Below are 18,033 nucleotides of genomic sequence, written 5' to 3'. Positions count from 1 at the left end.
TTTCACATTTGTACTCTTAATAGTTATTTTAAAAAAATATATTATGTTCAGTTTCTTGAATGGCTTTTTTAAAGTTTGTTTATTTATTTTGAGAGAGAGAGAGAGAGAAAGAGAGCATGCATGTGTGAGCACACAAGTGGGGGAGGGGCAAATAGCAAGAGAGAGAGAGAGAGAGAGAGAGAGAGAGAGAGAATCCAGACAAGCTCTACAATGTTGGTGCAGAGCCCAAGGTGGGGCTGGAACTCACAAACCATGAGATCATGACCTGAGCGGAAGTCAGAAGTTTGAGTCACCCAAGTGCCCTTCTTGAATGACTTCTAAGATATTTGAGTTATGGATTGGAGTGGCTGGGTGGCTCAGTTGGTTGAGTGTCCGACTTCAGCTCAAGTCATGATCTCACACTCCATAGAGTTCAAGCCCTGCGTTGGGCTCTGTGCTAACAGCTCAGAGCCTGGATCCTGCTTCAGATTCTGTGTTTCCCTCTCTCTCTACTCCTTCCCAACTTGTGTTCTCTCTCACGTGCTCTCAAAAGCAGATAAACATTCATTAAAAAAATTTTTTAAACATATTTCAGTTGTGGAACAAAATGATTATATCCTTGTTATTATATATATGTATATATATGTATATATATATATATAGTATATGTATGTATATGTATATATGTATATATACTATATATGTACTATATATAGTATATATATGTATATATAGTATACTATAGTATAGTGTATATATATATATATGTATATATATATATACACACTATATATACTATATACTTGGCTCTTTGGTATGGGCATTGCCTTTTGCTGAACATGCCTGTCTGCACAAATTCTGTGTATTTCAAATGCCTCTTTGTTGATATGCTAAGCTCATGGCTACCTAAAAGATAATGTTTTCATGTACAAATTAAGAATGTGCCCAACTTGCAAGTGAGCTACATTTCTTTTTTAAGTACTCTAACATGTCACTTCATAGACGATATAAAACTTAGATAGTAGTCACAAGTACATATGTGAGGAATGCTATTTTTTCTTTTTTTTAACGTTTTATTTTATTTTATCTTATTTATTTTTGAGAGAGCACAAGAAGGGAAGGGGCAAGGAAAGAGGGACAGAGGATCTGAAACGGACTTTTTGCTGACAACAGCCAGCCTGATGTGGGACTTGAACTCATGAACCTCAAGATCATGACCTGAGCCAAAGTCAGATGCTCAACCGACTGAGCAAACCAGGGACACTATTTTTCTATTGTTTTTCCTGTCTCTCTCTTTCTAAATTGTTCTTAACAATCAATAAAAGATGATTGGTAAACAAACAAAAATAATCCAATTTGTCTTTAACTTTGTACAGAAGAGAGGAAAACAAAGACCGAAGAGAAGATTAAAAAGGAAGTGAAAGGTGGGAAACAAGAGAAAGTGAAGCAAACAGCCGCAAAAGTCAAAGAAGTACAGAGACCATCACCTAAGCCCAAGGAGAAGGAGGGAAAAGAGAACGCAGCTGTGTCCAAGCATGAACAGAAAGGTAAACATTCAGAGGAGGTGGCCAAAGGTTCTAAGAGAATTTTGGGCAAGAAGCAGATACAATGAAATTAAAAACTCAAAAAGACTAAGATCAGACTTCAAATAGGAGTAAAAAGATGTCTATCAGTTAATATTACCTGAAAGGCGACGCAATAATTGGGAATTAAAACGTATTTATAGGAAGACTAAAATATGTTCCATATCTAAAGATGCAATGTGAGGTATTTGTAAAGGAGGATTTGAGTTAGTATCTCAAGTTATTCAAAGCGTGAGGAAATTTTTTAAATTCTTGAGACACGAGGTTTCTATTAAGAGGTGGAAAAACAATTTTGTGTGTCCTACTCTTTGGAGACAGCAGTCCAAGAAAAATGACAATTTTACAGGAGTTTTTTTAACAATATATGTCAGATCTTGGAGAATAAGTATAAAATCTCTCCATACATTCCTGTTGCCTCTGCAAGAGCATATAATTTGGAATATACATTGAATTATTAAATTCAGTTAATTTAATAGGCAGAAAGTTATGGGAAAGAGAACTCTCAAGCTTCTTTGCCAGCTTCCACTGACTAAATTTAGGACTGTAGAAATCTCTGTATCTGACACTGTGCTGCTCTTCATAAGAGTGATGTCAAACTTACAGCCCTACTTCACGGAAATAGAGCATTTAAATGGAGATGGAATATAAGCCTGAAATTTTTTGTGGACACATGCTATGAAAATAAAAGGGTGGAGTTTTAAGAGGGCAGCTGAGGGCTCGTCCCTCATCTCTGCCCTTTGTTGAATTTCTTCTACCCGAGTCCATTCCTGGCGCTATGCTGCTATAGAGTCCTAAGACTGCCCATACAGAATGTGGGATTACTCAGTTGGGACTATTCCTATAAATGTTTTTTAGGGGTGTTGCAAAATAATACTTTCCTTTACCCTGGTAGTTTTGAATGATTGTATTTGAGTACTAAAATTAAGGAATGTTTTCTATGAGATTTTCATTTAAAAATTTGAAAACTTTATTACTGAGTAAGCTAGTTGGACACTGAAACTGAAAATTTTTCACCATTATAAAACATAAGATGAAATTTGCAATCCACACTTTTCTTTTTGATTCCACATATAAGTGAGATCATGTGGTATTTGTCTTTGTAATCTGCCCTTGAATTTTGTCTTTGAATCCCTTTTTTCCTTGAATTCACAATATAAATTTATCTGGCAAAAGATACATGTTTTTTGAAAATATATTTTAAAAAAGAAAGAATAAAAAACCTCTGTCTCTTTGTTTTTGTGTGTGTGATCTGCAAATTTTGAAATAAATGAAAATTACCTAAATTTAAAATTTTGTAGATCACTAACAAAAAGAGTGGGATTAAAACTTTGGATCCCTAAGATCTTTCTTCAATTTAAAAAATGATTATATTGTCTTGAAAAAATTTTTAAAAATTGGTTATTACCTCTCTTAAAACTTTATATTTTTTCTGAAATCTTTGGGGCAGAAAAAAATTATAGTAAGTAACGATAAAATATTTTGAATGCAACATTTTGCTGTGATAGAAAATAAGAAAATTAATCTTCTGACTCACTGATCTATTTTAAAGTGATCATCAAGGTCCTAAAATACTTTACATTTTAGATTGCCCCTTAAAAATGAAAATAATCACGTGAAATCAGCTGAAACATACCAAGTATATTTTTATTTTTGTCCATAAACACAGTATGTAAAAATTCATGCCAGTTATATATAGGAGTATTAAAATATTTACCTAGCAACTTGGAACATGAATAAACTTTTTGATGTCCATTTTTAGTATCCTTGGTTTTTCTTGGGGGGGTGGCATATTTTACTGACGCTCTAGACACATCACTAGGCATTTTAAAATAAGGTTTATTTTCCAGGTCACATATATTGTATTTTATTCTTATCAGTAATCAGAATTACTAAAGATAACATTCTAATACCATTTTCATTTTCAATCTACTGTTTTTATTTCCACGTAAAGAGCTATTTATCTATTAAAAGGACATTCGAATATCACTTAGAGTCAGAAACAAAAGCACAAATGTGATTTTATCAGCTAAGTAAATGCATTTGCTAAAGTAAGACTCCCCATAAAGACAGCTAGCATCAATTAAATAATTGTATCATTAAGTAAATAATCAAAACTATACTTCTGATAGCTGGCCAGACACATAAATACATTATTTGTTTTAATTAAGCAAAGATTTAAGAACATTTATTCATAAAAAACTTATCACATTATGGTTTCAACTGAACACGATACACAAAGATGCAGTGTTTTTTAAATAATCTATTTGTGAGGTGGCTTTCATTTTGAAACTCTTGTATTGATGATTTAGTGGGGATCCCTTCTGTGGGGAAGGGATTATTTATTTGCTTAGTGTAAGTTAGTCTTAATGAATTTGAGTTCTTTTCAAATAGATTTCTAAATAGTTTGTTGTTTTTTTGTTTTGTTTTGTTTTGTTTTGTTTTGTTTTGTTTTTGTAAATCAAAGGCCTACAAGTCTTTCACTGGAAACAGATTTTTACATGGAGCAGACACATTTATTGGCAGTTTTTAAATTATATAGTAAACATGCAAATACATTCACATGTAGTTACTTTTAGTTTTATATATTTCCACTTAAAGCACTGGGAATAAGATGCATAGGTATGTACCAGCCTACCATACACTTCTACACACCCTTATGTACCACATAATCTAGTTTCTATGGACCAATCTTAATCTGTTTAAAAAGGGTAAGAAGGGCTGGCATGATCAGTCTTTGCTTTTCTGTCTGTGGCAGAAGTGTGGAGAGGGAAAAAAAAATCAAACTACCTGACTGCTATTCTCATTCTTCCTTTTCATTCTCCTTTTCATCCTTCTCCTTCATTTTCTTCTTTTTAACAACTATCTACATATTTGTGGTAGTCAGAGAGAGTATAGCTAATGGGAATCAACCATAGAGTACCAGACCACACATGCCCCATGCTCATAAGAGATTTTTTAAAATTTCCTTTCTGTTGACATTCTGCACCCAGAATGCATTTTCTCTCTGCTGCCACTCCACAGGCAACATGACAAGGTAGCAGCTGAATAACATCCATCACTGCTCCTTGAGGGGAGAAATGGCCAGCATGTGTGATTCTTAGAAGGTGTTCATCTGGGAGAAAAAAAATATTAAGAAATGGTCACCACATATGAAATTCCATGAATTATTATCACAAAACTGTGAAAGCTATAATAATAGAACTGTTCATATTTTCTTTAGGAAAATTTTCCTAGTCTAATATTTCAGTTGCATTTAAGGAAGCATTTCTATAAAATGAAGCTTCCATATTAGGAAGGCTTAGTTTTGCTTTATCCTTAGACAGGTGAAACAGACACCCTGGAGACTGCCCAACATACACGTGCCTAGAATTCTGGCACATTGTTAAGGTCAACACTCAGGACAGACAGAAATGGGCATCCTAATTTAAAATATTTGAAAATTCTTGATTTAAAATATTGTAAAAATACCCTCTCATCTTCCTACTTGTGCCATTAGACTCCAACATCACAACATCACTCAAGTTAAATAGAAACCTGTTAAGTATTATAGCTCAAACAATTTTCTAGATTAAAAAAATAGACATGTTTTGAATTAGTAAAGGATTTTCTTTCTTAAATTGGAAACACATAGGATGATTGGTGCATTAATTAAATGAAAGACTCTTAGAGCCAGAAAATACTGGTATAATACATGTAAGCATTTTACTTTGGTAATAATTTAACATATAGGTTAAATAGTTTCATGTCACTGTCAGCATTCAGTTAAAACAAAAAACAAACTCTGAAGCATGAAGATTTTAGTTAATTCAATATACTATTTCACATGTTATGTGTGTAAATATGCCATCACCACTTGCGGCAGAGAGCATTATTTCATTTTGGGGGATTGTCCAAGCCCTTCAAATTTTAAGTAGTCCCTGCATTCTAAACTTTTCACATGAATATACTCTCTGTTGCTGTTGCTGAAGACTATAGTGCCAGTAGGATTCAATGTAAATGAAAAATAAAAAATGGGGAGATTTTATATCAATGATTCTGGAAAATGATCTAATTAAATCTTCTGAGGAGTTTGTTAAAAATGCATATTCTAGGGTTTAGACCCATGGAATTAGAACACATTCCCCATATTTTTGATCTTTAAATTGCCCTTTGAGAACAACTTCTGATTATAGGAAGGAGAAATCTAAAAAGAATATAGTCACTTAAGGTACTGAAACAAAAGAGAAAGCTTGAAAATTTCAGGAAGTCCACCCTTCCCCACCTCAAATTTGCCATTTAAGGGAACTGTTTTTTTTTTCGTTTTGCTATATCTGAGAGCCCAATTGCCCATTCTAGAATTTGCTCAGGAAAATAGTTATGTCCAGAAAAGAGAAAATACTTTCTACATTAATCTTAATTCTCTCCTGTACCATAGGATTCCCATGTCCTGTTATTAATATATACAGGAACAAACAGATTCCTGGACTTGACCTGGGAACTAGCCTCCTTCCAACATCTACCTTACCTATGGGAAATGTGCTGTAATTCAAGAGTCAACATACAGGCAAATTTTTGAAACTTTATGAGTTTTGGCTTACTCATATTTAGGTACTAATGAAAAGGATTATATTTTACATTTACTGCAATAACCACATTTCTTTTTTCAAAGACCCGGCAGAGTTTCATAATAAAATGGATTAGTCTAAAAATACTGTTAATACTTTTAAAGGAATAAGGTTTACAAAAATCATTATATGTGTATTTATTATAAAGTAACAAGTTTTATTATTTCACATGTTTAATGTACATAATTTCAAGGACTTAAGGGTGTGTCATGTTGTGTAAATTGAATAAACTCTCTTGGTCCTGAAGCTGCCTTTGGACTTGTTAGATCAATAAAATGCCTGTTTAGAAACATTAAAATGTAAATCAATCATCTTGAACAAGGTTAATTTCATAATATGTAGTTTTAAAGAAGATATGGTAAAACTTCTGGAATAATTCACCAACTAAAATTTGGGTTGGAATGACCTCAGCAGAATCTAAAGTTATGTGGGAATTTAAAGTTCATTGTAATGTCTTTAATTTAGAGGGAACAGAAAAAAAAAATTCCTGAAATCATTTTTGATTGTTTGCCCCAAATGCTCAAATTCTCTGTTTTTTTTTTGTTTTTGTTTTTAGACCATAGACCATAGACTAGTCAGGATCATAAGATATCTTCAGTGAAGTTTACTGATTAATTAGCTTAACAATGGTATCATTTAATGCTGAAAGTCTGTTCTTCTGCATGTACTCTTATAATTAGGAGTATTTCCATGCAGAACCTCTAACACAATGCAAAGGAGTTAGTCTTCCTGCTTGCCTTTTCTGGAAAACATTCTACAGCTCCATTTAGACAATTAGCAGAAGGGCTGAGAATGAATAATTGGTAAAATGTTCCAAGTTGGAAATAATTTCCTCTTGTAAAACTTCTGTTTCATTAATGGAAGTATATACATGAACAATGAGAAAAATTGCTTTAATATGATTTTTGTAATGAATTTGATGAAAAATGTTTTGACTTAAAAAAGACAACTATATGATATTACCCTGAACTATTCTGTTTCAATTTTTTAAAGCTATTTTTTTTGTATGGAATAAATGGACCTTATATTTATTATGTCTTTTTTCCCTGTGTGTTCATATGAGTGCAAATTATTCCTTCACAGAAGACATTGTAGTAACTAAAATAGAATTGTGCTATTTTGTTTGTTTTGTTAAACCATTTCTTCCTAGAAAGAAGAAAGGTGTTGATGACATTCTTCCGTTGTTCTTTTTCTTTCTACTCTGTCAGATCAGTATGCATTCTGTCGATATATGATTGACATGTTTGTCCGTGGGGATTTAAAACCAGGTATTCCAAACAATTTTTGCACTTGTCTGTTTTAATAGTCTTTGTTTCTAAGATTGCTGGCTTTTTTATGCACTAAACTGAATTTCCATTTTAAAAAATTGCATAATGCATGTGTAGTTCTAGAATAAAACCAATGAAAAGCAGAAGTAATAACTGGCATTAGGGCCTTTAATTTTACTTTCTATTACTGCATGGCCTATTGTAAATGAAGTCAGTTAGAAGCTAAAAAAATTCTAATATCTTTATATACAAAAAAGTGCTAATATCTTTAATAATATCTTGGAGTGAAGAGGTGAAACATTTTATTTCTGGTAAACTTAGAAGACTTATGACGATAAAAGTATCCTTTTTTTTAATATTGAAAAAAATTTATATTAAATCTGTCACAATTCAGATATTTAATTTACTTCAACATTTTGTATTTTCTCACATATGGAAGGGTTAGCTACTCTGGAGAACTACTATTGATGGAGCTAGTCAACCTTAGAGCTAATAGTCAACACAATGGGAAGTCTTTTTATTGAAAGGAATTTATCTATTATCTCTCCTATCTTTAATTGTTGCCCAGAGTGTAACAAGGGATTCTTTACTAATATCTTAATTAAGAATGAATAACTTGTTTGCTTGTACTAGGCCTTTTGCAGATTTAAAGACTGATAGTACTATGTTATGTTTGGGGAAACAATTCTAAGAAGATGGTATTGTCAAGAATAGAACTAATTTACAATAGAACAATTGAAGCTAATTGTTTAAAGCAAACTATATTTTGGTTCTAAGCTATTTTATATGGAAATTTCTCTAAAATGTATAATTACATTCATATGTATATCGGCAAATGGGCATATTTAAAACAAATATATAATACATCTAGGTCCTAGAAAATTAGAAGATCATGAGAACTTTGAGTTTCAGGAAAATTTAGTTAATTCTAATAACTTATGCAAGCTAATTTCCTCCCTTCTTTTCTTCATTTTCTTAATCTTCTTTCTCTTTTTTGTTTACTTCCTTACTGAGTTAGAAACTGAAATAAGGGGGAAAACACTGAAAAATATGGTGATTCACTTGGATGATGACTCACTTTGTAAAAATGATTAATGCTAACATATGTATATAGCGTCATAGTAACCTTAGAAAGAAACATCAGGAAAGTGGTTTAGTATAGTAAAAAAAAGAGGGCTTAGGACATAAATACAGATGTGATTCTTGACCCCATCCTTTTCTAGCCTTGGACCTTGAGAAAATCATTAAACTCCACTTGATCTTCAGTGTCTTTACATTTAAAATTGGGGTCACAGTCAGCAATAGCACTACTAGAAATTTATCCAAAGGATACAGGAGAGCTGATTCTTGGGGCACATGTACCCAATGTTTATAGCAGTGCTTTCAAAAACAGCCAAATTATGGAAAAACCTAAATGTTCATCAACTGATGAATGGATAAAGAAGATGTGGTTTATATATGCAATGGAATACTACTTGGCAATGAGAAAGAAGGAAATCCTGCCATTTGCAGCAACATGGATGGAACTGGAGAGTATTATGCTAAGTGCAATAAGTCAGTCAGAGAAAGACAGATATCATATGTTTTCACTCATATGTGGAACTTGAGAAACTTAACAGAAGACAATGGATGAAGGGAAGGGGAAAAATAGTTACAAACAGAGAGGGAGGGAGGCAAACCATAAGAGACTCTTAAATACAAAGAACAAACTGAGGGTTGATGGGGGGATGTGGAGAGGGGAGAGTGGGTGATGGGCATTGAGGAGGGCATTTGTTGGGATGAGCACTGGGTGTTATATGTAGGTGAATCACTGGAATCTACCTGCAAAACCAAGAGCACATGAATGCACTGTATGTTAGCCACCTTGACAATAAATTATATTTTAAAAAATAATATATAAAAATAAAAGTCAAAATAAAATAAAATAAAATAAAATAAAAATAAAATAAAATTGGGGTCACAGTAAAAACCTTGCAAAATTAGAGGCACCTGGGTGGCTCAGTTGGTTAAGCATCGGACTTTGGTTCAGGTCATGATTTCATGGTTTGTGAGTTCAAGCCCCACATTGGGCTCTGTGCTGACAGCTCAGGACCTGGAACCTGTTTCCAATTTTGTGTCTCCCCCTCTCTCTGCTCCTCCCCTGCTCACAGTCTGTCTGTCTCTCTCTCTCAAAAATAAATAAACATTAAAAACATTTTTAAAAGTCTTGCAAATGTGCTGACAAAGCATCTAAGGAGAGGCACAAAATACTATTATAACTTTATTTCTTAAATCATTCAATTTAGCACAGCCTGTCTGAAAGAAACTTAACATTGACAATGCTCAGTCTATACACACCATTAAGTCCATTTTAGGTAAGAGATTTGTTGCCCATTTTATTTATCTGTGGTGGTTTAAGAGAGTTACATTCTATGCATATTTTGGTTTGTAAAGATCAACTGTTTACTTATATGCAACATGAATCAATATTGTTAATGAGCATGTGTTTTTAAATTTTATTATTTGAGGAAAATAATGTGTTCTTTGTGTCACCCAAGTTATTGATAGAACTAATTGATCATAAAATACAATTACTAAGAAAATCACAGGACAGAGAGAACTGTCCTGTCAATGTCCTGTCACTGTCAAAGTCAATGAGGGATGCTAAGCGTTTAACAGTCACAAAGCTAATCAGATCTTTTCCAAAATTTAACAGCAAATCAAGATCAGAAGGAACAGTGAAACCATGTCTACATGAGTTGAGAATTCCTCTATTAACCATACGGGGGGAGGTCTTTTAAAGTCATATGTGAACATTTTCTAAATAGCCATGAGTTCAGATCTGTAGCACTATCTAGTATCCTAACCCATGAAAATAATTCCCAAGTGCTATACGATTAGATTTTTATTAAAGCTTATGTATTTATTTTGAGAAAGAGAGGGGGCGGTGCAGAAAGAAGGAGAGAGAATCCCCAGCAGGCCCCATGATGTCAGTGCAGAGCCCAATGCAGGGATCAAACTCACAAACTGTGATATCATGACCTGAGCAGATATCAAGAGTCAGACATTCAACAGACTGAGCCTGATGCCCAGATTAGATTTCTTAATATCACTTATTACCTTTCTAACTGCTTTCCTAGTTTATTTCATCTACCTACATTCATGATTTTGAAGATTTATTTCTATAATGTATAAGAAATTAAAGAATATGTAGATGAGTATTTCTGGAGAATTAGTGTTTTTCAGCATTTCAAGGGGTGAAACAGAAGAATCTGGAGAAGGGAAACCTGTATGGTATGGCTATTGTTTCATGTAACAAGTCACGTAAAAGTTCGTAAGTGTACAGAAGGAAAATTTCTGATATTTCCTTTGTTGGTGAGACAATACATACGATGGAGTTAGAAAGCACTAAATATGGCATGTGTTTTGAAAAATGAGGAATGAGAAATAAGATTTAATCTGGGCATATTAATTTAGAGAAAAGGCAAGTGGTAAGACTTTGACTCTGACTGACAATTAGAGAATAAAACAATTCCTGCCAAGCTTATTGCTCTGCATGTATCCAGTATTTATAAAACATTTGTGCTTCCATCTGTTTCTGTTTGGGATTAGTAGAACACCTGTTATTGTTTAGCTAGAGTTCATTATTAATTATTGGTAATGAGTTTTTTTAAACATAATTTGATTTTTTCCTTTTGGGATAAAGTATTTCCCTTGTGCAATGTTGCCACACCCTCAAAAGTAGCCCAAATCACAGTTGAGATTTGAAAAAACCTCATTAATGAAATGTACTGACACAATGACATATGTCCCAAGTTTTTCTTTTCTATCCCATTAAATAAAATACTTCTGACAAAGATACCATTAGCATTTTTTTTAGCTAAGATATACCTGAAAAAGAACTGAATTGCTCTTTCTGAAACTCTGTAGTGAATATACACTATCTTATGATCAGTAAAAATCCTTACCTCAATTATAGGGACTATCTTAAGAAGCCAGCATAAACTATAACCGCATATACAACAGTCATTTGTTGTATATAACAATTAAAATTCTCGGGTACTGACTCACTCTATCTTCAATTGAAAATTAAGAAATTCTATTTAAACCTAGAAAATGAGTATATGCTACTAAGGTTGGTCCTGTGGGCAATCGGAGTAGACGTATATGTATAATGCATAATTTTAGGGATATTATGGATACCGAAGTGCCCCCTTCTCTAGAAATATTTTTTTTCTGCTGCTCTTAAATGATCTAACAACCCTGACATTAGATCTCTTGATTGTGTCCTTGGTCAGTTCATAGAACATGTTTTGGGTAATCCCTAAACTGTCTTAAGGAAGAGAGGTGAGAAAAGGAAAGGGAGAGGAAGGGAGGGAGGGAAATGGATCCTGTCCTAAGGAGGCTGTCTTGAAGCTGATGATTCACACTTTTTAGGGTTAAAATAGTCTAGCTGTCATTTTCTTTTAAGACAACTATGAAAACTGGTCAAGGCAGACATTAATAGCTACATTGAGATTCACTTTATGGTGGTGGTGGTGGTGGTGGTGGTGGTGTGTGTGTGTGTGTGTGAGTTTTGGTTTTGCTTTTAGAAATTGATAGTAGTGATGATCAAGATAAATGACTTTAGTTTTGCTTATCTTTATCATCCTTCCAGTAATTCCAATCTCCTTTTCAATACTTTGCTGCTAAGCACATTTTTCTTAAGTGATAGCCATACTGATAATTTCATTCATTTAGGTAGACTCTAAAAGAACCATTATGGGGCACCTGGTGACTTAGTCGGTTAAGTTCCTGACTTTTGATTTCAGCTCAGGTCATGACCTCATGGTTTGTGAGTTTAAGACCCCCATCAGACTCTGTGCTGAAAACCCAGAGCCCTGTTTAGGATTCTCTCTCTCTGCCCCTCCCACTGCCTATGTGAGCACATACACATGTGTGCTCTCTCAAAAATAAATAAACTAAAAACAAAAATTGTGAGCAAATAAAATTGAAAAAAATAAATAAAAAATAAAATAACCATCATGATCTTACTACGCATTTTCACATTTCCTCTTCATCAACTTCCATCTGGGCCAAATAGATTGCATGTACTCCTGGGTGAAGTCAACTGAGTTAAGCAAGAGACAAATTTCAATAAGGAAAAAAGATCACATGGCTTACAGACCTCTTTATATTTATTGTAGATAAGGAAATCAATTTAAATGTCCAGTACAAGAACTAGGCCTTGTATGCTTTTGCTTCATCATTTTAACACTTTTTTTCCAGCTTTTCATCTCTGTATGAAAAAAATCATAATCAAAAAGCCATTATGATTAAAGTTCAATACAAGTTAATGTTTATCCCTTAGAAGTTATCCCACCATTAAAATCCAACTACTACCTGACTTACTTGAACCAAGAATTTATGTTAAGGTAATTTATTCCCCTTTCTGTGTCATTTACTCTCTTAAAATTGAAGGTAGTCACCTATCAAAATCTTCTCTGAGTATAATAAGGTATTCTTTGACAGTCTGTATTCCAATTCTATAGGTTTTTAGGTCCACAGCTAGAAATAGAGCCTCAAGGAATGAGAGTACTCTCATTTTATTAAGATCCTTTTCTTGAACTTCAGTTGTGCCTAACTGCATTTTTGGTTTGATCCTGCTGAGAAGAAGTCAAATGTAATTGCATTATAGTCACTGTTATTTAATGGTTTAATCTAATGTATTTCAGAGCTCAATTGGCTATAATGTAGAAGACTAGGTAAGATTCAGCCTTACTTTACTTTCCTCCAAAAAATACTGCTCCATGAAAACATACTCACTTTAATTCCAAACATCTCATTATTTTCACAAAATAAAAGTTCTGGGAGTTTTGATGTTAACGCAATAAACATCTGTTGAATCCCCTCTGCAAGCTGCTGGTCCAGAAAAGAGATAAGACATGGCATATATAACTTTATAACTAAGGATAAATTGATAAGTATGCAATAGAGGTTTAGAAAATGTAAATGCTAATCTCAGTATATACTAGGAACAATAGTTATCTTTACTTACCATTTGGACCTCTTTGTGTTTTTTAATATTTTAAATCATTTAAAAAATGGTTTACAGAAGTAAGAGTAAAGGGGTGAAAATTGTGATAAGAACTTAAACATAGCAAAACCAAAAGTTTATTTCATCAATTTTCTGATTTTGAAGATGTATATACTTCAGATTGGAAACATCTTCAGAAAGGAACTAACTGCCTATCAATATCATGAATAAACCTGCAATATATACATCTAATTGATACTAATTCTAGATTTCAAACACATCTTTAATAGGTTCTAGCATAGTATCACTTCTGGTTCATTTAGAATTTGCGTTATCAAAATGCAACAGTCAACTTTTTCAAATCTTTGAGGCACGTAATTTCATTAAAAAACAATGTCATCTCCATTCCATAACTACAAGACATTTTTATTTTTAGATTCCTAAACATTATTTAGAATGATGAATCCAATGAGTTTTTTTTTTATTTATACATAATTGATTTCATTCTGATACTGGCCTTAACCTTTCTTTAACATTTGTGTACTTAAAAACTATAAATTTTGGCACACAGACTTTATAAAAAATGAAAAAGTATTATAATATACCCTTAAAACAAAATGAGATAGGTTCTTGCCACAAAATATTGCATGGTGAAGTCCTTCTGGTTGAAGGACTAACTGCATGAGAATATCCTATTTCATTTTTGTCCTTGGAAATGAATTGTTCCCTCATGGATTCTTGAGTTTGAGAAAATTCATTGTCATCTGAAAATCCATGGTCTGAGATTTCATTTGAACAATTAATTTCAATTTCACCCTAATCATTTAAGTTTAGCATACTTAGCTCTCTTTTTTACATTTGTCTTCTGATTCATCTAATAACCTAAACATCTTCCTTTGTCCATTTTCTTCTTTTTGCAGTTATGGACGAAACATAGAACTTCTAAATTCTAAACTGTGCTCAATGAAACTAGAAGTAGATCATAAGAATGTTTCCAGACTTCTTTTATGCGTTCTTGAATGACGATGCAACATTTTAGTCAAAAAATAAGAAAACTGAATGATGATGAGAATGGAGGTTTATTTTGCAATTGCATCATCCTTCCAGGCAACTCCATCATTATTCTATTTTCTTATCATTTTACTCATTTTTAGCATTGATGGGAATAATTGATGAGTCATAATGAAGTAATTCCTGAATTCATGAAATAGAAATGTTCAAGAGAGAGGAAAAATAAGATCATAGAGATTCCATCATGTATCCTGGATTTTTTTAAATTGCCCAACGGTGCCATGTAGCAAATTACAAGTTATAATGAGTTTTATTCTGTTTAGAAAATAAGTATTTTTTTTCCTTTGTTCCTTGGACAACCTGTAAGGAAAAGTAAGACAAGATAAATCAGTCTCTACAAGTAGTTACAATTGCTCAAAACAAAACAAAGCAAAACAAAACAAAATAAAATCTCAAAAACTCAGATTGACTTCAATAGACTCTGCTAGCACACTGAGAATCAATGGACAGAACATAAATTGAAGGTCACACAAGCCAGGATTTAAATACTTTGTTTAATAACTTTTTCTGAGTCTCAGTTTTTAAATCAAATATATTTCTTAAGGTTGTTAGATGGTGAAATAAGATAGTGTATGCACATATCCTCTCCCCACACTTTTTCACTTTCTCTTTTACCATGTAAATTTACTGCAAAAATGATAATGCTTCTAGTGTGAAGATCAGAGAAGATCTTATGGAGGAAGTAAAAGTTGAAAGGAGTCTTGAGACATTGGTGGACTGTGTCTATATAAGTTTAAGGATAAAGACATAAGACTGAATAGCTAACATTTAAGTCACATAGTCACACTAATTTGAAATGTTCTTTTATAACTACCTGCTGTTGAGTATTCTCTGCTAGATTCTTAAAATAATCTTATTTAATCCATATAAAACCTTGGGAGGAATGTATTATCATCCTTGTTTTATAGAACAGAGGATGGAGGTAGAGAATTTAAATGTTTTGTCCGGGTCAAACACAGTGCAGACAGGGGATTCAAACACAAGCCTGACTAATTCTAAAGCCCAAAGCTCCCTGCTTGTTTAGGCATAGGTGGGGAAATGCAAGTGGTTCACAGTGGTTGACATTCAGGAAGCCTAGAAAGAAAAACAAAATTGGAAACATTTGTGTAAGAAGGTTTTGAGGGGATGGCCTTCTTGCACAGTTAGGATATGTCCAAGGAGGTTCACAGAGGTAGAACCATGGGTTTTATCATCACAAATACCTAAAGAGAGGAAAATAAAAGATTATTCAGAGGTTGTTGGCTTGAAAAAACAATAATAATAGTGCTCTAAATAGGGAGTAAAGGAAAAGACTGGTCAAAACTCATGAGAGTGAGAAGAGCTAGTGATGTAGGAGATTTCAAATCCATTACCTATTCTTAAGGCCGCAGATGATGGTGTTCAGTTACAAAAGGGGAATATATGAAGATTCCAATCGAAACATCATTTAAGCACCTGCTAAATACCAAGGTTCATACCAACTATTGTCACACACTTTACTCATTTAATTTTCACAGCAAACTCTGAAGTAAGCAGTTAGATAATCAAGTGTGGAGTTTTGGTGAGAGGTCAATGGTGGAAATGAGGTTACCAAGAGAGTGAGTGAAATAAGTGAGCATACAAATATTGAATACGTGAATACTGCATGCACTGTAGTCTCAGAATGAACACAGTAGGGGATATAAGAATACTAAAAGATGATCCCTAACTTTAACAAGTAGAATTATTTGAAACAGAAAATGGTAAAAGGTTAAAATTGGGAGTGAGATTGCATAATACTGACACCACATGTTACATGTTTCAGAGAGACATCTGTGATTCTTGATGTCAGGGAAGACAAAAGACACCTAGAATTTGAAAGATGGGGAGTATTTGACTAAGTGCTAAGGAATACACAGGCCTTGGTTCGTGTATGAATGAAAGAGAAAATGAACATGGACATGACATGGCAGAGCATGTGAAATTGATGTGTTTGTATGACAATGAGGATATTGGACTGACAAAAAGATAAATTAAGATTAGAAAACATCGGGAAATAAGGAGTGATAAGTTTGTGGTGACATTATACTCGGTCAATCAGCAAAGCTGTATGTAACTTGGCATGGAAGAGAGTCTGAAAAATTTGAAGTACAACAATGACATGAAATCAGCATTACAGAGAGTGTGATCAAGCAGCATCTGCTAAAGGGATTAAGAAATAGGGTAAAGTTTATGAAATATTGCTAACACTGATGAATCTAAAACATGGTTTTGAAGGAAGAAAGGACAAATTTACTAAGTCATCGTTCATATAGGTGGTGATGGGAACTGTGTACAAGTGACTTAAGAAATTAATGTTGTAACTCAAAATGTTATAAACTATTTCGACGATTTAAGTTCACACATGAGGTAGAAACTTAAATGAGGTTTAGATGTAAATGAGAAGAGTGAGTATATGTGATTATTTACTAAAAACATAGTGCAGTGAGAAAAGTGCTAGAACTGACATGTTCATAACCTAAAATGGAGTAATAATTTGCTTTCCTTCTTTGGCTGCTTTCTGTTGTTTTCCATGGTTTTATTTAGATTCTTTGGAGGTAGCCACCAATGCATGGACATTTCAGGCAGAGAAAGCAGGTGGGTAGGCAAGTAGACTCTAGAGCCGGACTGCATGGCTTTAATTCTAGGCCCTGCCACATGCTTGAAATATGACTTAGTCACATTAATCAATCTCTTTAGGCCTTCATTTCCTCCTCTGTCAAATGAGGCTGATAAGACTGTCACAGAATACATTAGCAGATGGTCAAAGCACACTTAAGGGTCCATGGCTCTCTGAGTGTCAGCGTTTCTTTAGTAACTGGGCACATATCTATGAGTTGTTACAAGTAGAACCACATCAACAAATACACAACACCAATTTTATCCATCGTAGCCATCTGATGTCTTCTAGCCTTGGATCTACTACCTATGTAATGTGGCCAATAATACATAATTGACAGTATTATATTGGGGATTGTAGGAAAAATCTTACATTATATGCTTATAATGAGTTTGGTTTAAGCATATCTTAGATGAGTTTTTGGAACTATGCTAGATTCTACAGATACAGCACTGAATAAATAGGCATGGTGCTTATTTCTCCTATAAGGAGAATAATAGGCATTATTTTTTAGGGTTAAAATTTAGACCAATCCAAGAACACCCATTAACATTTAAGAAGCACTATTTACACATATAGTGGTGGTGGGGGTGACGATTGTGCCCAATAACAAAATTGTGATTTTCTACCCACCACTCCTGATTCCTTTCTGATTTAATTATTGTTTATCATTAGCATTCTCTCCCTAACAAGTCTTTCTTTTCTGCCTTGTATACAACTTTAAGAAACATTTGCTTTTAAATCCCTACTGTCTCATACTTTGCCAGATCCACGATATGTTTATTGAATTGAATTCATGGTGCATAATATTTTTCTCAACGAAAAAAATTATTGATGATCATCCCAGGACAGCCCTCTTTATTCATTCCTGGAAGTAATCTTGTTATTTAAAAAGATGACAGGTTTCTAAGCATTG

At 33.4% G+C, this 18,033-nt stretch overlaps 1 protein-coding gene across 1 annotated transcript in view; it reads left to right on the top strand.

Moving 5' to 3' along the window:
• Positions 1-18,033, top strand: part of TRDN (triadin) — a 391,552-nt gene that overhangs the window by 115,078 nt on the left and 258,441 nt on the right. The window contains exons 8-9 of the mRNA XM_042987108.1: positions 1,356-1,526; positions 7,375-7,434. Coding sequence (XP_042843042.1) covers positions 1,356-1,526; positions 7,375-7,434 — 231 coding nt within the window. The remainder of the gene's footprint in view (positions 1-1,355; positions 1,527-7,374; positions 7,435-18,033) is intronic.

This window comes from Panthera tigris, chromosome B2 (assembly GCF_018350195.1).
Source record: "Panthera tigris isolate Pti1 chromosome B2, P.tigris_Pti1_mat1.1, whole genome shotgun sequence".
Lineage (NCBI taxonomy): Eukaryota > Metazoa > Chordata > Mammalia > Carnivora > Felidae > Panthera > Panthera tigris.
The sequence above is the reverse complement of the archived record's forward strand: the minus strand, read 5'-3'. Positions and strand labels throughout refer to the sequence as shown.